We start from the raw sequence: 23,590 nt of genomic DNA, 5'->3' as shown, positions 1-23,590 counted from the left end.
GAAAAACTTAATATTAAATGTGGAGTTTGGGGCAGTTTTTTTTCTGCCTCTATTCTTTGTGTGGTTTTAATGCTATTCTTGGGTACAAGAACATAAATTTGCAGTATGGGAGGTGCTGATGGGAAATTACACTCTGGCCCTGCCAGGATTACTGCTAGCTATCTATCTACTGGAATGTACAGGAACACACTGTGTGATTAGTTGCTAGACATTGTATTGATTTTCTACTTCTGGAGCACAAATTAACTACGGCCATTCAATGATTTGACACGCAGGCTAATACTTATGCATAAAGCAAAACCTGAATGAGAAATTATACGCTTAAATTTTATATGAGTGGAGCAACTGTAAACTTTCTTTTCCCGTGCTATAGCTGGTGATTCCTTATCTTTTCACCCACTGCTGACATGAGTAGAAGTTTGTGCCTGCGTAGGTGTGTTTGTATGTGTATTAGAGGCAGCTATGCTTGGAGTGTTTCTCTGTGGTTACCTACTTAATGATCAATCAGTGGAAGAGAGAGGTGCACAGAGAGAGAGCTTGGGCATAATTATCTACCCCTGTGGTAGCTTGACACGGGCTTGTTATATGGCCGAAGAATGTTAACAGAGCTGCTAATTAACTGTCTGAGCACATATACGCTCTCAGAGAGAGGTCGATCGAAATGCTTATCTTCTACCATCTGGATGTCTGTGAATAAAATTAATACAATTCAATTATTTTAATTATGCTTAGGATGTTTGTATATTAGAATCCAGATGTTTTCTCATAATATTTTAGTTGCTTTTTTGCTTTCTTACAACTTTTTGTTTCCCTGTATATTATGCATATAAGTACTTGCATGTGTTTGTGTGACATGGAAATCTGTCTAGAGGATCTTTTTGGATTCAACATCAAAAACAAGCAAAAAATGTCCCTTGGTTCCCTTGGATTTCCTTCAGTATGTCACAAATCACACCTTCAACTTGAATTTTATTTCAGGGGAGAGGACGAAGAACCAGGTAGGGTCTGTGGTGAATGATATGAGGGGTTTGGAGTTTGTGTGGCCAAAATAATAATGCACTAGCATGCTGTTAGCGCAATCAGGATGTTTCTGCTGAATGTTCTCCCTCGGGTATCTCAGGAGGTTACAGCAGAACTTCATGTTGATGGTCTGGCCTTGGTGGATACTCATATGAATGATGGAAAAAATGTTAAGTATAACCCTGGTAGTGCAGCTGAACTGATATACCACTTTTGGGCTTAAACACTGTTCACACTTCCGGGTTAAACTGTTTTTTTAAACTGCTCAGTTCTCATCATCACCATGATTTTTGGCATGAACCTCTGGTCAGATTCTCAAAGTTGATCTTTTCAGGTTTGAGATCACGTTGGAATTGCAGATGTTTTAAAGCAATCCAAAAAGAAAAAGAAAAAAAAACAGCTGAAATGGCCTTGAAGGGAAAATTGGATTTAAATCTGGTATGCTTTTCAATTTGTATCAGTATTATATGTCTCATAGCTTTTTGATTTCACCTTATTTTAAAGCTGTCGTGCACGAAGAACAGTTGCATGTATTTGTATTAAGTGACAACATTAAGTGCAGTTAAAATTTTAAAGTTACTAGAAATGGAGGCTTTTTTAAACATAACTCTGGATGAGTCAAATGATAAACATAACTCGTTGTATATTGTTTACAGTTTTTTGTCTTGATCTGTTGATGTCAAAATGATAACACGGCTTATTTCATGTGACGCATTTGTAAGTAAACTGGTTACTAACCAAACGTCAGTGTTAGTGACGGCGCTTAACTGAATAAAAAAAACAGAAAAAAGGTTTGACTAAGTTTAGAATGCTTCATAATAGAAGCCCCATGACTGCCTGGCAAAGCTATCCGAGTGAGCAGCTTGTAAACACACACAAGCTGCCAGCTTTTCTCACTGGACAGTCACACAACATGTTAATTAGAATAGAGGGTGGAGGAAAAGGGAGAGGAAGGAAGCACAGAATGACAGACATATAAAAGCACAGGAAGGGGGAGAAGAATGAAAGGAAAAAAACTCTTTTCTGCAGGTGTTTTTGTCTGTTGTGATTCACCTGCCATCTTCCTTCTGTTTGAAGTTTCTTAAAGCCATCTTAACACAGCTGAAATGCCAGCTGACGGTGTAGCACACTATCTGAGATACTAACAAGCTCCTTGTATATTTACTAAAAAGGGATCCAAATTAGGCATCCACCACATTCACAAAGTGAAGCCCCACTTTTCAAGTAGCTCACTGATAGCTGTAATGTTCAGAAGGCATTTGCTTGCATTAGATGCAGTGCTAGCCAAAATTCATGTCATGTCCACACATCATAAATTCAACAGTCAAAAGAGAAATACGGTTGCAGCGTTTTACTCCACGCCAGGGAAAATGTATTCAAACGCACGCAAAATAAGACAAGAAAATAATTTAAACTGACAAAATAAAAGGTCTTTCCCAAGGTCTAAAAATTCTGACATTTTAGTACTAGATTAACAGCCCTGTTAGGAAATTAATAAACATCAGGCATGAATTATACATGGGATCAAAGCATAGACTCCAGATTCCTTGGCAGCCCTTTGATCTGTTTATGTCCCCAGACCCTTACTTGTCCTTCTAAATAGGTAACCTCATCTTAACCCTGAGCCAACAACATGTCAGGGTCAGATAAAGTTCAAACTGTCAAGAAACACAGAGATCAGACTGAAGTTCGCCACTCTCTAACTTCTCTGCTGGCTCAAGCCATTCAAATGCACATACACACTGTGGAGAATAGCCACTCAAATCACTCATAGCTCAATATGCTGCCACATACTCACAAGAGTGAAATGAACATCAAACTCCATTTCACCACTCTCACCCTCTCACTTTACCCTTTCTCAATATTCTCTCCATCTCTGTAGCTTTCATCTTTTATTCTTGCCTGCCAATTTTGCCCTCTACACTCTTTCAGTCTCTCAGTGCAGAGCTCTGCTTTCTGCTGCTGTTCACCCACTCTTCCTCCTTCTCGTTTCAGTGAAGATCTGTGTAAATAATAAAAAAAAAAACATCTGAGCAACCCTTGTATCTGCATATTAATTCAATTTCAGCTGAAGGTTGGAAAGCATTAAGTATACCTATAATATAACATCGAACTATACACTGAGATACTTAAATGACTAAGAGTTGTTATAGCAAATCATTGAGTTACTGCAATATAAACAACAGTCTGCAACACCACATGGGCCATTCATAGCTGGGGGCTCACCTTTGTGATACCTCCAGCTGGAGCTTAAAACCACCGAGTGCGCGCGTGTGTGTGTGCAAACATGGTGGTGTCAACCTGCAGTGAAGCAGCTGGTTACCAAGGTTTGGTTTTGTGTGTGTACATGCATGTGTGCTCAGCCCGGCTCAGCTCCTGACAGCTCATCAATTATAAAGAAACCTTGGAAAGAAGGGATAAGGCCATGCTACAGCAATGGCATCTATAAATACACCCCCTGAATGACACAAGTAACGTGAACAGCTATTTTTACATACGATCACACACACCCACACACAAAGGCTAGCAGCCAAGTACACTGAATGCACAAGCAATGTCATCCACTAAAGCAGGGCACTTTGTGTATCTGTTGAGTCAGGCCACTGCTGACTCTGCTTACCCGAGCACCATGAGATACTGTGTCTAAATCAAAGGAGAAATTGCTTTCCTAACTAAACGCCTAACCCATTTCCACACATCAGCTCTGGATGATGTGGGGAGAATCGGGTCCAAGCATTGTCTGAAGTTGCACTTTCTCACACGAAGCACATAACAGGAGAAGCTCTGCGTCAGATGCACTCATATTATTGGTAAGGCTAGAGGTGACAGCTCAGTATAAGGAGGCAGATAGATAAAACCCCAGCTCCCTCACTGTGAATTCTCCAGACAACTACCTGCACTATTCATACACTGGCTCAGTCAGACATTACAACACAGGTATTGTACAAGCTGGCAGGCCAAGCTACAGTCAGTGTCTGATCTGACTGATTCAGAAATTTTATTGCTGGATAAGTTCGAGCTTTGCCATTCTGTGCTGGATTATTTTTCACTCTGTTTTGCTCTGCATCCAGCCTCTTTCTACTCTCTCACTCACACAGTATATCTCTGTCCGGAGCTCTTTATGCGTCTCTTATTATGGTTTCATTTAACTTAGCATAATTCCATGTTTCATTCTACCCACCATCCAATGATGGAGAACTTTAGTGTGTCCAAGGAGTCTACAAAATCTGAAATAAAACAAATGAAGTTGGAGTTGGCTGAAGAAGCTGATACCACGACATGAATCATATTCATGCAACTTTATATTTACTCAACATTTCTCTCTCTGGTTTATCTCACATAACCACTGCCTTAAACCATACTTAATTTCCCTGCTCTTCTACTTTTCCTACCCCCATTTTCCCTCCTCTGTTCAACACAACCTCATATCATCCCCAAGCTAAAGCTAAGGCTTCCTTAGTGAATACAACACGGATTCTGCCTTCTGCCCATTCAGACGGCCTGGCTACTGAATGAGGGTTTTTGTCGTGGCACACGAGGCAATCACTGTCTTCTGATCCTCTTCCCAGGCCACTAATGGACTTTACTTCTCATTAGCTCCCATGATTTTCTGCACACAATTGACCAATATATATAGAGAGACTCATATACAAATATGAAATGCACACACAGGCTATTAACCAACCCCATAACTGTAGAGAAGGAATGGGAATTGGGGTAGAGGCCTAAGTAAACCTTGTCCACCAAGCACTTAGCAGAAGACGATCCATAGAAAAACAACTGGCTGGGAAGAATGGTGCACTAAAAGACTCAAGAAACGAAGCATTAGGTGAAGGAGGGTGCAAGATGTTGGAGGACGTTCCCTTAGACTTTCCCTTAGCAGAGTAACAGCAGGCGCTAATACAGCGAGACAAAGACACTAGCTCTCTTAGAATATGTGTTAAATCAGCCTCATAGCCATGAGCTGGACAGCAGTGTCATCAGATACCAGCCTGCTGTCATCAGATCAGGTTATCCTATCGTTCACGCCGTTTATTGTATCAGCATAATATTTACACTGTGTGTGCTACACCGTCAGCTTCCCTGGGAATTAAACACTGAATGGATCACAACACACTCGGATACGTGCATGTGTGTTTTGCCTCCACTCTATACGTTTAATTCCGCACGTTTGGAGCAGCCAGTGCTACCATGGCAACTCACGTCTGGGCTTTTGCAAGCTAGTGTGGGAGCAGCAACACACACACACACAAAACCCAGGCAACTAGCAAGACTGCTGTGGAATACTTAAAAGTAGGAGAGCATTGACATTCTGGGAATACTTGCTGAGCACTGCAGCGGTTTAGACCACTGCCCAGGAATGAATGGGCGACTGGGTGGGGTTTGTAATGGCTACTGGCCAAGGTGATAATAGCTGTGTCTGTGTGCGAGTGTTCGCGCCTGTGTTCAAGAGTATTGTGTTTATAGCATACCCCGTCCTGAAGCATATTTCATCATTAACTTTAAGCAGTTAATCCTCTGCTCCACTGACCACAGCTCAGCTCAGCCCATTTCAATAATCTGCATCTGGGGCTAACCAACCTATCATACACACACACGCACAGACAAACGCATACACACTTGCAAAACAATGACACAATCAACCCGTAAAACATATGGGACTGGTCCAGCACAATAAATATCTCAAGAAAAATCTCTCACACCTGCACACATCTATCTTCACACAATCTATTGTGCTGACAGAAAAGCCAGCTAGAAAACAAAAGTTCATTTATTAGACGAGGATACCGTAGACAGATAGCAAAGGGGAGGGGAAAATCCCATTGCTGGAGAGATGGGTAATGAGACAGTCAAGGCGCAGTAGGCTGTATTGCACTTGAACAGAAATTGACAGGGGTTGAGTCAAAAGTGAGAGTTTGACCTTTCCCTTTCCAGCAACAAACATTAACCATTCGGTGTTGAAATTGACCTGTTTTTTGCTCATGCAATCTCCCCTGACAACTTTAAATGACAGATCTCCCAGTTTCTATGCAACTCCTCTCCTGCAAGAAGCTATAGCTTTGTAAACTATCATTTATTCTCCACCGCGTAACCCTCTCTTTTCATTTCCTTGTTCCCTTATCAACAAAATTCTTCTTGGATCTTCTTCTTTGTTTTCTCTGTGTCTTCCCACCTCCTCTTTTCTTCCATTTTTCTCCATCTGACTGGGACAGATTGAAATGTAGAGGCAGGAAAAAGAGTGCTAGCTGCCTTTTTCCCCAAATTCTGTGAAAGGCTTTGATTGAACCATGCGTGCATCCAGTATCTAGGACAGAGAGCTTTTCCAACCTTCGCATGTACTGCCTCACTCATTTTTCTGTTCCTTTCCATGTCAAGTTCAAGGTTAGCTGCTCATTGTATTGAGTGCCAATGCTCCCCCATTGGGACGGACAGAGGGGAGATGCATTAGCACCTCGGCAGGTGGCCTTCAATCTCATCTCTCGACTCTCTTTTCCCTCCACACGTTCTTCTTGTCCCCTAGTCCACCTCTCGAACCATGGCCCCATGGGGATACCTGGCCAGCCTTTGTCCAGTAGTGTGTAGATGGACTGCTAGGTGTGGGTGCAAGTGGTCACTGATGCATGTGTGCATGCTTATCCCGATTCAAACAATAATGTGCAACGTGTGAGTATCACCGATGTGAACCTCTTATGTGTAGTACGACCAGATGACCATGAACTAAACCAAAGCCTGCAGGGGGTTAAGGTTTTCCCCTTGACCTGCTGGTGTCTACTGGCCTGCAGTAAATGGGTTTAAACCTTACCCCAACCACAGCCTTTTATCTCCATCATATCCCCATCTCCTCCTCAAGCCACAGGCCAATGAGCACACAAACTGACCGACAGACTGGCTGAAGGAAGCCATATGGTCCATTCACTTCCACTAGCAGGAGGTAGCCATCAAAGAGCTTTCACAGCAATTCAATTCAAAACATACAGAGGGAGTGAGAGAGATGAAGGGAAAAGGAAGAGGGAACTTATTAAGAGAAGGGCAAATAGAGGTGGCAATAGGGAGTGAAAGCAAAGAAACAAGGAGAAAGCAGTTGCAAGTTTGCTGAAGAGTGCAGAGGAAATGCAGCTCTATAATAATAAAAAAAAAAAAACATGGAAAAGGTTTCCAAGTTTTACGTTTTGTTTGAGACAGTAAAAGCCAAGCATGGCTGTAGTTGTGGGCGTATACAAAACCCCACTGTTTAATAGTACTGCTTTCTATATGATAACATGATGGTGTTATCAAAGTCCACTCACTCTAGACTCTGTCAAAACAGACTTTAGGCCATACAGCCACTTAGCATTAATGGGCATCTAAGGCAAGTGCTGATTTGTGTGAATGTGCTTTAATGTGTGTGCCCTTTACAAGCATAGAACCTGTATATGTTAGGAATATGAGTGCGAAGTGAGAAATTCAAGCTCGCCCTTACATCTCAAAAGAACTGCCACAGAGAAGAAAAAGAGTAAAACTGAATACTGGAAAACCTTACTCTCCAGACTCTGGTCACCTGCAACTGATCTCCATTTTAGTTTGAAGTTAAGGTAGAGTTCGGTTAGTTGTGCATTGTCTTAGTTCAGGATGAGTTTAAGGGCTTGATGATAAATTAAGCTAATGAAAATCTAATCAGCACAGCCATGGCATATCTACGTCTGTACTCTGATCCGCAAGCCTCACATTATGCTAGCAAAAATTTATTCTAACCTCTATTACATTAAAGTATTTCACAGGCAAATTGAATTTAATTCACTCAGCGCCCTGCCCAGCTCAACGTCATGATGCCATAAACGTGAGCCTGTAAACACTAACATTTATCTCACCGAAACGCCACTCCATTAAACCCGATCCACTCTCTTTTACCGTAAATGCTTATATTTACTCTGGGTGATGTGTTAGTCACAAGATCATAAATAACAGTGAAAAAAAACTGAGACTGAAAGACAGTCTGTGAGTGAATCCCAGAAGAAGGAGGAGGGGGCTGAGGGGTGGAACAAGTGAGGTGGGGGAGTGTGTATAAATCAACATCCATTAGCCGAGGGGTTATAAAGTCACTGATGAAGGAGGTGGACTGAAGTTCAGACTTTTTATTGTCTTGTTGTTGTCTTTTATTGCCTGTGATGTCATCTAATGGTATACAGTTAATGACATGGGAGGGGAAGTATATACATGGGAGGGGAGGATGTGGCTGTAATAGCCCAATGTGTGTACAAGTGTGTTGACACAGAGTATTGATCACCTTTGTGTGTTAGATTTTGGAGGGGTTTTTTTTCTTTTTGCCTGAATATAATGAATCTGAACAATCCTGCAGACTGGATTCACACAAGAATTTAGTGGAAGCAATATAATATAAACATTATAGAAGAAATAGCATTCAATTTGCCTGTGTGTATCAGCAGAAGACCTTTCAGCACTGGGTCCACATTCTGATCCCAGTAGTATCTTTGTTTCCTCTGTTTTTCATCCTTCTACTGTCATCACACAAACGCTCTTCCTCCTTTTATGACTTTCATTTCTGGAATATAGCTCATCTCTGTTCAGCCCCTGCTGCTCAACCCTACCTCGCTTCCCTCACTCATCTCTCCTGTGCTCCTCTCCTTCCCCAGGCCTTTAAGACTCACTGGCCTAACCGCCCTCTAGAATTAGTCTCAGTCATGGCCTTATAATACATATGTGCGTGTGTAAATGTGTGTGAATGTGTGGGGAAGTACAGTGAAAGTACAGGTTGCTACCAAGTTCTATCACACCTAGCAGCAGTGCATCATCCCATTAACTCTGAAAAGGGCTACCACATGCAGGAGGGCACAGGGGCATGAAGGGAGTCTAAGGTGGTAACCACAACACTCCAAAGCCCAGCTTATCCAGTGCTGTTTAACTCTGAGGAGACAAATCTTGTTGAGTTAGAGGCTCTTCTGTCACACAGAGTGTGACATGTTCTTCTAAGACAAACAGTTATGTTCACAAAGACACTCACAAATGCCCTAGTTAAAATAATTCTAGAAATTTTTAGAGAATATTTTTGTAACCTAGGATCATTACTACAACATTCAGTTACTACACACACAGATGTGAGAAACCCTAAATTATAAAGGATGGGAGTGACTCATAGTTCCTTTCATCACCAGGCTATGAATTTGCCTAAATTTCTTAATAAATGATGTATTAAATTTTATTCTGATGACTTAATTTGCCTCGAGGAAGAGCTAAGAAACTTCATCCAATCAATTCTGCAACATGCTGATCTGGGCTGTCTAGCAACTTCTGCAACATGCTGATGTGTGCTACAATCGGCCCCCAGGGCTCTGGATTTTATACAAGTCCAAAGTGAGGGAAAAGTACAGCGGATACCACTGATACAGGCGAATACGAGTGTATGTGTGATATATGGTGCAGTGGATGAGGAGGATGTTGAGAGATACCAGATAGGCTTTACTGTAGGAATAAACCCCCAAAGGGGCACGCCTGATCCCCTTTCCTCAAAACACACACACACACACACACCACACTCGCACACACACACACACACACACACACACACACACACACACACACACACACACCACACTCGCTTTCTCTCTACCCTGAAGTACACACACTTCCTCCATCCGCTCTCCCACTGTTTTATGTACACACCTACACACAAACACACACGTCTCTTCTACTGCGAATACAGCCGAGTCAGCTGATTTGCCTGAAAGTCAATCTGCCTTCTTACTACTATCCTTCCTCCAATCCAGTAGTCCCCAATTCCCAGCCCTTACTCTACGTTCTAACTGAGAGAAAGCAAATCTCTCCCTCTATCAATTCAACCATCTGTGCTATCTTTCAACCTATATTTGTCTCCCTTACCTTCTTGACTTGACCGCTTTTTGTTCCCACGAAGACCAGTGAGTGGTTCTTGTAGACGTAGGCAATGACTGAGGACATTTTGTCAACGGCGTCAGAAAAGAGAGGCTTGCCTCTCACCATCTCAGAGACGCCCAATGGAGCATTCATGTCCAGGCCACAAAAGTCGTCGTCAATGGTCAAGAGCTGCAAGGAAAACAACAATTAGCACAATCAGATTTTGAGGTGCTCATTTGGCAAATTCCTATGAATTCATATCTTAATTTCTCGTGAGAACAAAAATACAACATCTGACTGTAAAGGGTATTTCTATAAGGGAAGATGAGCAGGGTGGAGAAACATTTTGGATGTGAAAGATAATCTCTGACCATTGGCTGGCCACAAGATACAGCAAATGTGGGGGGAAAAAAGAAGAGACTGCAGTCAGCCTCAAGTTCTGTAAAAATGCCAGAGGCTGCTCTGTCAGGCACAATTCCCTACCGTCCACCCAATGCAACAGCAACTGTAGAAATGCCTGTGCGGCAAGATATCCAATGTGAAGTGATTCAACGTGAACTGAGTTTAAAAAAAAGAAAAAAAAGGAAAAGCAGTGCAGCATTATCACAGGGCTGTGAGGCAAAACACTGCAATGCATTTAAATATATATAGAAACTGATTTAGAGCAGGGAGAACTACAACTCTAGACGAGGTTGTTCTGTTACGCTTTCAGTGTAGACATGCCGCTGTGATTTTGTAATTACATGTAGATAGGTGTGCTTCATGTCCTATGCCTCTCTACACTTTATGTTTGCATGTGTTTAATCCTGTCAGCTGGTATATTTTCTGCAGTCACAGTGGGCAGAATGACTTATAGGTTTTGATAAGAGAACAATGGCGTGGTGGATTGGTCATTATTCGGAGCGCATGGGTTGAAACGCTTTTTTTCCAGTTTAGGACTGAAGCAGCCGCTGCTTGATTAATCGCTTCGTAATGTCGTGGTTTGCTGCAGGGTGAAATGCAAATGCACGTGGTACCGCTTTCCTTAAAAAGAAAAGAAATTATCAAAACCATCAGTAAATTTCATTGTTCATGATAGCCACACTTTACTGTATTGACTGTATCCTGAAAGGTCAGCCATTAATTGTGCAAATGGATTCACTTCTTTGACACCAGTGTCCTCACCAGAGTCGACAAAAAAGTAGAGCAATGCCTTATAGTCAATCCACACTAGCTGTGCACTGGTAATTGTACTGCTGGAAAAGTTATTTGGTAATAAATCCAAAGGTGAAGCACCAGATTCAGCTACATTTTGCTGGACGGTTCTTTGAATGTCAAAAGGAAGCTTGTTAAATGCAATATAAATGTACACTATTAGTCCAGCATTAATAATTGGCAAAATGAGGTTGACAGCATAAAGTTAACATTACCCGAAATTATTCATTTAAAATCAAAAAGTTTTCATAGTAAAATAGCAAAAGGATTATCCTGGCATGCAACGGAAATCCAACTGAATTTTCAAATCTAGAAGTGTGAACTGTCAGGTGAAGGTCCCTTTGATGGGCAGAGTCATCCTTTGAACCATTTTTCCATTTTTCTTACTGGAAGTGCACCCTGTGGGCTTTCGAGAAATCCTGCAACTACTGGGTGTCTCCAAACAAGCTGTCACTAAAGGCCACCATCATCATCAGAAGCCTCACACCAAGCCAGAGTGGAAGTGTGGGATCTGCTTTCATTAGACAAATGGAACATGGTTGCTCTAGGCCGCAAGCCTCGGGCTATAAAGTGGGATTGTATAGAGCGGTAGGAACGATCGATAGAGATGACCTGAATTTAGGTCAAGATCATGCCATATGGTTAAAGGGTTGAGATAAGGATAAAAAGGGACAGGAAGAGTGACAGAAAGAAAAGGGGATAAATGATAGATACCAATAAGACAGAGATGCCAAAGAATCTAAACAAAGATGAATATCGGAGCACAGTGAAAACATACAAGTAGAAGACTTTCTCCCTTTTATTTTCCTCTTTTCTCGCCTTTCCTGACATGACCTTTTCAGAATGAGAGGCTGCCAAGAATGCACTCCCTGTCCTCTAAGTCATGTGGTAGCACTATGCTAGACTAATGGTGCTCCAATGAAAACCAGGGTCATTCCTTAAAGGGTCAACTGCCACCCTTCAAACCCCTCCTATTTTTCTTCAGTAATGTGTAATGCAGCTTCCTTGCATCAATTTGTACTACTATTACTCCTCATCTATGTGACAGGAAGAAAACACCCTCTAAATGCTGCATCATGCTTGGGTTCAAAGGTTAACAGAGTCTATTAGAAGCAATATGGACTGTGCTTTGTAGAATTTCAGGCTTCAGTGATTAGAAACTTCCTTGGACAATGACTAAAGTGCAGCCACTCCTGCAAAGATTAATCATGTTTCATCAGTGCAAAAACATCATTCACATCTGTGCATCTGTGGGTGATGCATGTGGAAGAAGAGGATGTGTTTACGTGTAAAAAAAAAAAAAAAAAGAGCATCTGTTTTATCATTTCTTCCCTCTAACGCACAATTTTTCCTGGTTGCCAATCACCACCATCTCCATCCTCCACTTTGCAATCTAATGAAATACATTTTGTCTGTCAGTGCTTTCAGGAAGAAGATGCATTTTTATTACACAACCACCAAAAGTGGCAATTCTTACTGGCAAATAAATAACAATATATAGCTCATGAGACTGTCTGCCAGTGCCATCACTGCTTCTAACATGTTTTATTCCTCTTCTTTTTGTCAGCACATCTAATTTCTTCCCCTCGCATATTTATTAATTCTCAATGGACCTTCTTTTATAATGTGTTTCATCAAAGACAAGCGATCACCTTCGGTTCACTCAGTATGAGCTCACTCTTTATCCCAATATCTCTTCTTTTCTGCTAACAAATGAGTGACCCAAAACATTGAAGTTTCAGTCCCTCCAAACATCTCAGTCCACAGGAATAGGTGGTCTTGGATTTAAATCAAATAGATGCACAGGTAAATATAGTTGAATATGTCTGAAAATGTGGTACCTGTTTGAATAATAGCAGGCTACTGTAGCTACTCAAAAGCCTCTAAAGTAAACAAACTAATTTCTTGCTCAAGCCTGGCAGGTAAGTCAGCCAGCATCCCACAGCGTAGCAACAGAGGAGAAAGATAGAGAGTTCCTCCCTAAAGACAGAGGGACAAGAGAGCAGAGTCTCTGTATTTGGACAGAGGCCAGGCACTGAGGCAGAATCAGGTCACTCTCAGCCATATCCATCTCTCTGCTTCTGTCCGCCTGCCAGCACCAGTACAAAGAGAGCTCTCTTCTGGATTGTGCAGAGGAATCAGTAGATACAGAGTGGAGAAAGAGAGAGGGGGCAGTGAGCGCACGCGGAAGCGAGAGAGTTGCTCAATGCGATTAGTGGGGGACTGAAAGAGATCCGCTCTCCAACGCTCTCTGATGTATGGCCTAATCTGGGCTTGCGCTGTTGTGAGGGCCCATTCCATCGGCTGCAAGTTCCCAAAGTTAATGGCACACGTTAAACCACAGAGACGTTTACTTCATGTCACTTGTCACTACTCAACCACTAAAGGCTCCAAAGAAACAATTTCTTGCAAATTTAGCTTTTCTTTTTCATTGCGGTTATTATCCTGCTTCTGGCACTTTCAATTACTTCACCGATCAATCTATTTTTATCCCTGAACATTTGTTGACTATGATTAGCTTATTTTACTGTAAACCTCCTGATTATAACATGGCGACCATTCTCTCACAAAACAGCCAATGAAAATAAAGTATCATAGGAGTTGCTCTTTGCATAATTAGCCACTTGGATATCTGGTATTTTCCTTTTGCCCTACTGTGCTAAATGACTAACCTGCCAGGATGATTGGTGGCATTAGGGAATTATGTCATGACTAAGTGGGTTTGCAACGTTTGGGTTTTTTGTTTTGTTTTTTGCAAGATAAAATGTCAACATTTGATTTTTCTATAATGAAACATTTTTTCCTGTATAGATCCTGCAGCAACAGGAGTTTTAGAGTAAAACACAGAACACTCACAGCTTACACTTCAATTTCAATTCCTTATGAAAACTTGCAGTTCACAATTGGAAACAATCTAAAACTTAGTTTTAAGTTTTTAACGATTTTTTTTGTTTTGACTGGGTCATTAGTAACCATTTATCTCATTTAAAAACAGACTTGTTCAGATCTCTGTTTATGTTTTGCAGTAGGAGCATTAACTGTAACTCACAGTAGTTCAGGAAGATGATGGTACTTGTATCTTAGGCAAAATAGCCATCATTCAATATTACTCTCATCCTGTTAAAGAAAAAACATCTTTATGACTAGAGTAGCCTAATGTGCACTATTCCCATTCCTAAGTCCAGATTCAAAAAGGGAGAGGCATTGGCAAGGGGCAAGCTAATGTCCAAAAGAAAAATATAATTTTCTACCAGAACCAAAACCACCAGGTAAAGTATATCTATATACACAGAAATCGAGTCTGTTAGCTCAGATGAGCCTACACTGTTTGTGTGACTAAGAGTGAGTGTGTTTCACACTGTGCTGAGACACAGTCTATCCAGTTACTGACCATTGCACTTGTGACCATGACATACACACACCACCACCACCATAAAGTAAAGGTGCATGTAATAAGTGCATAATGCAATCTGATGAAACTTTGCTATATTATATTGTGTGTGTCTATCTATCTATCTCTATCTATCAGATATATATATATATATATATATATATATATATATATATATATATAGTGCCAGCATTATGTACCCTCCTAAGGGTTCCTTGTTCATTCTTTAGTCCAAATATTGCATTTCTTTCCACAGATGATTTTTCTATTTCCCTCTCCACAAATCTGTCAGTTTTGGAAACTGTCCAACCTTATGCAAGCTTTTTTGTTTTCTGATATTTGTTTCAGGCATAATAAGTGAAATAGGAACTCAGCACCAAAGGGGAGAATTGAATTGCACAGCAAACAAGAGTTCAACACGTGGAAGTAAAAAGTAGTGACCCAGAAACCTAATAATATGCATTAGCAGAGACAGGAAAATATATGGATAGAACAATTCAAAGGAAAGCAGGAATATAAACTCAAAAACTGAATTCATCTTCTTAAAAATAAATGTGCAGTGTAGTCAGAGTGAATCTTTCTGATGGCTGAGGTTCATTGCTTTTTGCTGCTTTGTTAAGGCATCTACAGGGCATTCCAAAGGAGACTGCTTTTTTTTCAGTTCTCTGACTGAATCGTGATCAAAATTCAGTCTGAATGTACAGGTGTCGACATGGACTACAAGAGCTGTCACAATTAGGCTTATCTTCCTCTTTGTATAGGACCCTGGGGACTTTCTTGACAACCAGTAACAATGATTAGGACTGAAGATGAATAAATATGTACAGTGCATGAGTGAATACACCCCTGTGTAATATTACTTATATGTCAAATGATTCCAAATTGTATTGCCTTACAGTGATTGCATTTGATGTTAGAGAATGAACAGTAGGAACAAATTAAAGTATATTAAAATATATTCTTCAGTTTTTTAGATTTTTTTCCCATCTTTGCTTTGGGTTGGTTTGCTCTACCGTTCCCTTCAAAATACTCCAAAATTGTTCTATTTAATTCAGGTCATGCAGCACAGAGCACGTGGACGAGTCATATTTCCCTTTGGTCTCCTTTAGAATCTCGTGTGATTTTGGCAGTGGGCTTTAGATCATTATTATGCTGCAATATTTCTTTTCTGCAAAGCTTCTAGAGCAGCAGTGTCATCTTGTCAGCCAGTGTTTTGGTATATCCATGGGCATGGTGTCATCAGCACCTTAAAGCTCACGTATCACTATGTCATCACACAGTGCTCCCCTGCCAGTTAGCCCAGGGGCAGATTCAGGTCCAACATGTGGGTCAAACAAAAGCTATCTAGGTCTTATATGATCAAACAATGGGTCCTGTAGTCTTCTTGCTTTCTTTCACATTCTTAAGCAAACTTTAATCTCGCAGTTTTGTGTCTCGAGAAAAAGTTTTACTTTCACATAGAAGCTGACATTAGGTAATGTTCTTCAGACTGCATGAGCTGTCGAAGGGAATCCAATTTCAGCTGATACCTCCTGTGCCAGGTGTGAAGTACTTGACCACCAGTTTTTGAGAGACTTTGCAGGTATTGCACAGAGCAGCTCTGTTTACAGGTACTACAGCTGTAATCTATACCTCCTGATTATAGACATCTCCACTGATTTTGAGTTAATCACTAATCTCACAACCTATCCTTTCCATCAAAATCATCATCATCGTGAGATTTTTGCATTTATTTTTCATGTGGAATCATGATGTAATCAATATACAGAATGATTGTAATGTTTACAGATGACAGTTTTCCAAAAATAAGTTGTTTTAGTGTCAATATTTATGAGAAGTAAGTCCATCTATGCCTCCTTTTCTATGGGTGTATTTTTGCTAGAGTTAATTTTAACACATGAAGTTAGCCTGACTATTCTTTTACCATAGAACCTGTGTATCTTAATAGACCTGCAATAGATATGCTTGCCTTGGGTTAGTAAACATTATACTACTAGTTAAGCAAATCTGAGCAAACTTCACTTTAGCATGGATGAATAAAGAGTTGCCAATCAAAGCACAGGTTACTTTTTAAGTGATCAAGAAAAACAGGGGTATTTGTTTTTTTACTGCACACAGAGAGCTTTTTTGTTTTTGTTTTTGTTTTTTTAAATATCTTAAGTCTTTCTTAAGTTGTTTTTTTTATTGCTAAATAAATGCTCTATTTTCCAACTTTAAAACTGAGCATTTTGCCACTTAAATGTAATGGATATGGTTTTACTCATGTTTGTTGTTTATGCTGACATGACATCAGTCTTTACAGATCCTTGCAGTTACAGAATCTTGAATGCAAAATGATGGGAGAGAATAAATATACATTAATATTAAAACATACGCTGTTGCAAATGCGTACATTACGCGGAACACATGCTTGCTGGGGTCTGCCTGAAACAAAGTTGATTTATTTGTGTGTTCTGCTGGCAGGTTTCAATAGGAGGAGGCAGGCTTTGATAAACCGGTGATATTTTGTAAATTCATGTTTGTGGATGCTTGCACCTGCCAACTGTTAGCTGAGCAGTTACAACAGATAATAAATATTGGTTAGGGAAAACAATCAAATGAGAAGCTAACGAAACAGCGTGACAATTTTTGGAATGAAACCGAGACATCGCTAAAGCAGAGCCAGAAGTGAGAAAAGGTGGGAGAATATTGGAGCTGAAATAAGGTGCAGAAGTGGGGGAGAGAAAAAATAAATAAATAAATCACTGAATATCATAAGATAGGTGCTTCAGATAACTCCCTAATCCGTGTTTTCCTTTTCACTATGCACTGGCGGAAAATCATTTTGTTTCTGGAATGATTAATGGGGAGATTATTTTCACTCAAAACTGATTTTGAAAAATGCTGCATGTATTACCAGCAGCAGACAGCTCATGAGGTACGAGCTACAGCCACTAGTCACAGCTGCTGCAAATAAGTGCAACAGCTACATTTGCTGATTTCACTTGTGGATATGTTAAACTTGTGCTGAACGCTCCCAATAAAAGGCATTAGACAGTTATGTTAGAGACAATTGTATGCAAGAGAGCGCTGGGTTCCCTCTCCCATTGATTGCTGCCCTGGTGAGGGTTTTAATCAAAGTCAGTCCCTCTATTTGACAAAGTCTCACTATTTAGTGGAGCTCTGAAAGTGTCACATGACCAACATTACATAACCTTCTGTTTCCACTGTGGTGGCCTCAATTATAGCATAGCTGTTTGTTGTTTAATAGAGTTAATATCTAAAGCTCCTTTATCTTGACAGGAGAGCAGGCTGCTTATAAAGAAAGCTGTCTATTGAAGGATAAGCATTTCCATCAGTGATACATATTTTTATGTATCTAGTCTCATATTTTATCTTAGCAAATATTAGTGCTGAGTGCTGATATTTGGGAATATAAATAAAAATATTGGGAGGAAAAGGAGCATAGAGAATAGTTTTAAAACACTAGCCAATGAAAACAGCGGGTATAAGAAATGAAAGGTCCCGATTCAGTCAGCATTTTCAGGTCGAGGCCATCCAGCATGGTGTATGGTGGAAGAAGCAAGAGACACTTGTTTAATCACAGAATAATGATATTGTGATGGATTCTGACCTTTAGCAAGTCGTATCATGTATGGAGATTTAATTAGCGAGACAGCCAGCAAGCAGGATAGCGGATATGTGGATGGAGTGGGGTGAAGTGGGGAGTGGGGAAGGAGGAGGGGGAGCAGTCTGGAGGTCCTTAATGAATCCACTAGCCCTTCCCTTCCTGAGGATGTGGCCTAGACTGACTCATCAACAGCAGCAGCAGCAGCCAATAACTGATTAAGCTCCGCAATCAGACAGAGGAGGGATGAAGATGACCAGCACGGGAGACAACATCATTCAGAGGTTGGTCAAACACAGAATAAAACCGAAGCGAGAAAAGTCGATAACCTGAAAAGTGAGCATGGGGGGAAGACGGAGACTGCAATATTGCAAGAGTTCCTTTCAAGTGAAGGATGAAACAGGGGAGCGATGAGCACACGTGATGGGGGACTGTGAGGGAGATCAAGAAAAAGACTAAAGGAAACAGCGGCGGCCGAGTAGAATAATCTAATTAATTGGAGTGAATTCAGAATGTGAAGTCGATAGCACATGACAAATGTGAAAGAATAGCCCGTGGCATGTTAGTTAATGACATGTAATTAATGATCATTAGCAAAAGGGATAAGGGGACGACCGTGGCCTGCCAGCAAGTTAGAGACGACCTTGCGCTTTTCTCATCCGTGTTTGGATGGTATTCCTCTCTGCGCTTGTGGAAAGCACTGTAAGGGGAAATAAAGAAGATAGGGGTAGAGACTCCAAGACACTGAGACAAAACAAGCATGGTAAGTATTGGGGGACAGGCAAAAGGAGAGTGGCATGTGAAGCGAGCAATAAGTCAAGGATGAGTGAGAACAGAGCAGAGAGCGAATTTACTGCAATCCCGCTGTTTTGTTGTTCTGTTTTTTTCTGCTGACACAGTGATGGAAACAGGAAGCTTTTTTCTTTTTTTTATAGGTCGCATGCCATTTCACTATGATCTATGGATGCAGACCCTTTGCAGACTTATACTGTTGAGCATGCATTATGTGGCTCAGCCAAGCATGGCCATTTGGGGTAGAGAGGAATCACCCCCCACCCCAGCCACACACACAGTTTCTAAAGCTCTCTCACCCTCTCTGTAGATTCCTTTCTTCTCCTCCGTGTCTCCCTCTTTGCATCTTTCCCATTACAACATAAAGCCTCTTAAAAATGGCATAGGGAATCAAAGGTCTGAGGAAGGAGTAAGCATTTTATATAGCCCTAGTCTCACCTTGCATCCTGTTAATGTGCCTTGGCACATTATTCACATTTAATATGTTGCTACAAACCAATGAAGAAAATATAGAAATCTCATTTCTGCATTGGTGAATAAAATGTAAACTAAAAACTGCAACATCCATAATAGGAAAAATAAGTTTTGCGATTAATTTAATAGCAAAACTTAAGTAAAATATCTTTAAGTAAAATCAAAGTGGTTGATCAAATTTCTATTGTTTTTATAGATTCTAAATGACTATGCTTAAAAGGAAAATGTATGTAATCGAAACTTATTTAACATTTGTGATTACAATGTGATGCTACTATCTGATTAGTGCCACTAGTATCGAGTGGACATTGTGGCTATGCCTGTGATGCATCTTTTCTGGCATAGAGAGTGGTTAGGTTTATCCACATTGGCTGAGAGCGCATTTCATCCATATCAAAAGTGTGTGCGTGCGCGCCAATGTGTTCACATTGGTCCATACAGCCAGACTACTCTAATGAGCCTCGGGGCTGCTCATCCTCTCCCTAATTGGAGGAAAAACATATCATATTGGAAATACGACAGCGTTTGAAAGGGAAAAAAAGTATACGAAAAGCAAGAAGCAGAGAACATAACGTGTGAGAAAGAGGAAAATGGTGAATGATGAAGAGGGCAAGATAAAGGGGTATCCACAAGGCTCCTTCTCATCCAAGTTCCCTCTAACAGTAATGACCAACATTGTGACATGCAGGCCACCACAGGGGGAAAAAAATTACTAAAATTGAAGGAAGAAGTGACATTTTCGCTCCCATTGGCTTGATTGAAATGATCCACTGTTTTAAAGGACCAGAATTATTGGGGGGGGGGTCCCTCCACCTCAAAAGCTGCTGCTTTTTCCTGTTGCAAGAGGACACTGACCAGGGCGAATTATACTAAACAATATCCCCATGTAAAAAGCCAAAAGATCGGAAAATATTTCTAACAACAAAATAGTGGAAATGACTTCCTGTAGGTCAATGAAAACTCCAAGATTTCAAGAAACTGTTTACATGATGTGGCCCCTGAATGTTTTAAAAATCGTTCATAGAGCCCTTTAAAAGGGTTTTATGAATGAGCAGTATCTACAAAGACACCCGGACAACCGTCCACGTAAAACTCACCAATTATTTCATTAGTTACACACCTTGCAAGTACCAGATGGCATTCAGAACTGCCTTAATTCTTTATTAAATAGATGCTGGAAACCTTCCTCGGGGATTTTGGTCATCAGATGTAAACATCGCGCAGTTGTTCTCCATTTGTCAGGTGCACATCTCTAATCTCTAATCCAAATCTTTTATTCTGCAACAGCTCAAAGGTGCTCTACTTGATTGAGATCTAGTGATTGTGGAGGCAATTTGAGTACAGTGAAATAACCAAACCAATTTGAGATGATTTGATGTGGCATGTTATCCTGATGGAAGCAGAAGATGGCTACACTAGGGTCGTAAAGGTCAGCACGAAAAATGGTTTCCACAAATTGAACCAAACCTATTCTTTCATGTTTATCATGGCAAATTTTGGCCCTGCTATTCACATGTTGTAGCAGAACTCAAGACTCATCAGACCAGGCAATGGTTTCCAGCTGAAAGAACCTATTTGATATGCTTCAACAGTTAACACATTGTGCAATCAGAGATGTTCATACCGTGGTTGCATTTCAGTTACTGTTGCTTTCCTGAGGGCTCAAAACAGTCAGCCATTCTCATCTGACCTCTGACATCAACAAGGCATGTTTTTTTTTTTTTAAACACAGAGAAGTGTCACTCACTGGATATTTTCCCTTTTCCACAGTAAAAGTCAAGCAAATCATTTTTCTTCCCCGTTCTGAAGCTCAATTCGAACTTCTATAAGCCATCCCGACCATGCCTACATGACTAAATGTGATGAGATGCTGCCATGTGATTGGCTCATAAGATATTTGTATTCACAGTCAGTTGACTGGGTGTACTTAAAGTGGACGGTCACAATCTGAATTCTATAGTTGGTCCAAAAATGATTAGTAATTTATCTATTAAATCAATTAAATTTTATCCAGGAGGGAAAAAAAGAAAAAGTGTGAAATTATCCAAGCCAAGTAAACCAAAAGGATAACATAAATATTTGTGTGTGCAGTATACTATGAGCCTGAGTCACTATTGTACACCCAAGGACTGCACCAATGAACAAAAAATTTTCAACTATGTATCTGAAGATATCCGATTTCCCTCGCTGTCATGCATCATTTAACACAGAAAGGACCTAATCTGGAATTAATAAGCAAAAATTCATGAAAATGAGCCACGGGATATTACAAAGAATATCATCAATCACAGGCAAAGGTGAAAGTTAAGTTTGTTTACAAGTCTTTAGTTTTAGATTTTAACACATAATCTTTATAACTCTGTGACTCATTTGCATATTGTGTGTATACACATTTTAGTAGGATTATTTAAGTCTTTCACTTCAGCTCTAGTCCAGCTCATTTAGATTTTTCTAAATCTATCAGCAAGCATATCACATAAGAATGTAAGCATTGCCATTACTTTATTAGAAAATCTTTCTGCCGTTAAAAGCCTCCATTTCCATCTCTCCAGTAGCCGTACTCACAAGTGTGGCTGCACATGTGTGTGTATGTGTGTGTGTGTCACAGCTCATCTATCTCCTGCAGAGTCCACCGTCACTTGTTCAGCAGGGTCTAATTTATGCGCTGGCGGTGGCGCATGCTGAAATGGCATCATTTCTCAGCGCTAACCCCTGTGTGCTCCCTCACACTTCCTTTCCCTGCTGACAGCTCCACCCTAGGCATGATTTATCAGGCCCTCAAGCAGCAGACAAAGGTGCCCTGGCACGTGTGCTGTGCCACAGAGGGATTAATAGATAAACACTGTGATTCCAGAGCCAAACACAAGAGAGGGTCAACTTCATAATGTCTCACAGTGCCCAACTGAGGTCAGAACTATATGTTGTGGACAGCAAGAGGAAGTTTATGTTCCTTAGATCAGCGGTCTCCAACCTTTTTTGCGCCACGGACCGGTTTATGCTCGACAATATTTTCACGGACCGGCCTTTAAGGTGTCGCGGATAAATACAACAAAATAAAACTAGTACCGGTACCGAAAAAAAGAAGATTTATTCATAACACACATGAAAAGACCCAGGAAAACAGAGTTAACGATAAAAATGATAACAAAATAACGCTGAAAAACGATAAAAACCCTGAAAATCATACATTTCACACCTGAGCCTCAACTCTCGCGGCCCGGTACCAAACGACTCACGGACCGGTACCGGTCCAAGGCCCGGGGGTTGGGGACCGCTGTAATAATCCTCTAGCATGCTGTTAGCGCAATCAGGATGTTTCTGCTGAATGTTCTCCCTCGGGTATCTCAGGAGGTTACAGCAGAACTTCATGTTGATGGTCTGGCCTTGGTGGATACTCATATGAATGATGGAAAACATGTTAAGTATAACCCTGGTAGTGCAGCTGACCTAATACACTACTTTTGGGCTTAAACACTGTTCACACTTCCGGGTTAAACTGGTTTTTTAAACTGCTCAGTTCTCATCATCACCATGATTTTTGGCATGAACCTCTGGTCAGATTCTCAAAGTTAATCTTTTCAGGTTTGAGATCACATTGGAATTGCAGATGTTTTAAAGCAATCCAAAAAGAAAAAGAAAAAAAAACAGCTGAAATGGCCTTGAAGGGAAAATTGGCAAGATTTAAATCTGGGATGCTTTTCAATTTGTATCAGTATTATATGTCTCATAGCTTTTTGATTTCTTATTTTAAAGCTGTCATGCACAAAGACCAGTTGCATGTATTTGTATTAAGTGACAACATTAAGTGCAGTTAAAAGTTACTAGAAATGGAGTAACTTTTAACTGCACCGGTACCGGTCCGAGGCCCGGGGGTTGGGGACCGCTGCCTTAGGTGAAATCGAGTTAAGAAATAGTTATGTAAAAAAGATAAAAAGTGAGCACGTTTTATTTAGCAATGCTTGCCATGTAGCAAAAGATTACAGAATCACTCTTGTGAAGGTAATTTTCTGTTTCTTCAGGTTCGCTGCTGTTATTAACAGAGCAATATGAGATCAAGAAAAACACATGAAACAGCGTTGGCTGCTTGTGAAGGTGGTCTAAACATGTAACAGCCAATTTAACCTTGTTTTTTATGTGCACAAAGTGAGAAATCAAATGAACTGAATCACTGAATTTATAATGCTGTTATGGAGAATGGAATTATGGTAATTTGGCTGAGCATTCAGCTGCATTGTTTAAAGGGC

At 40.6% G+C, this 23,590-nt stretch overlaps 1 protein-coding gene across 2 annotated transcripts in view; it reads right to left on the bottom strand.

Moving 5' to 3' along the window:
• plxna4 (plexin A4) overlaps positions 1 to 23,590 on the bottom strand; it is a 238,507-nt gene that overhangs the window by 185,782 nt on the left and 29,135 nt on the right. For both annotated transcript variants that reach the window (XM_080291962.1, XM_026146292.2), the window contains exon 3: positions 9,895 to 10,077. In XM_080291962.1, coding sequence (XP_080148088.1) covers positions 9,895 to 10,077 — 183 coding nt within the window. The remainder of the gene's footprint in view (positions 1 to 9,894; positions 10,078 to 23,590) is intronic.

This window comes from Astatotilapia calliptera, chromosome 17 (assembly GCF_964374335.1).
Source record: "Astatotilapia calliptera chromosome 17, fAstCal68.1, whole genome shotgun sequence".
NCBI lineage: Eukaryota > Metazoa > Chordata > Actinopteri > Cichliformes > Cichlidae > Astatotilapia > Astatotilapia calliptera.
The sequence above is the reverse complement of the archived record's forward strand: the minus strand, read 5'-3'. Positions and strand labels throughout refer to the sequence as shown.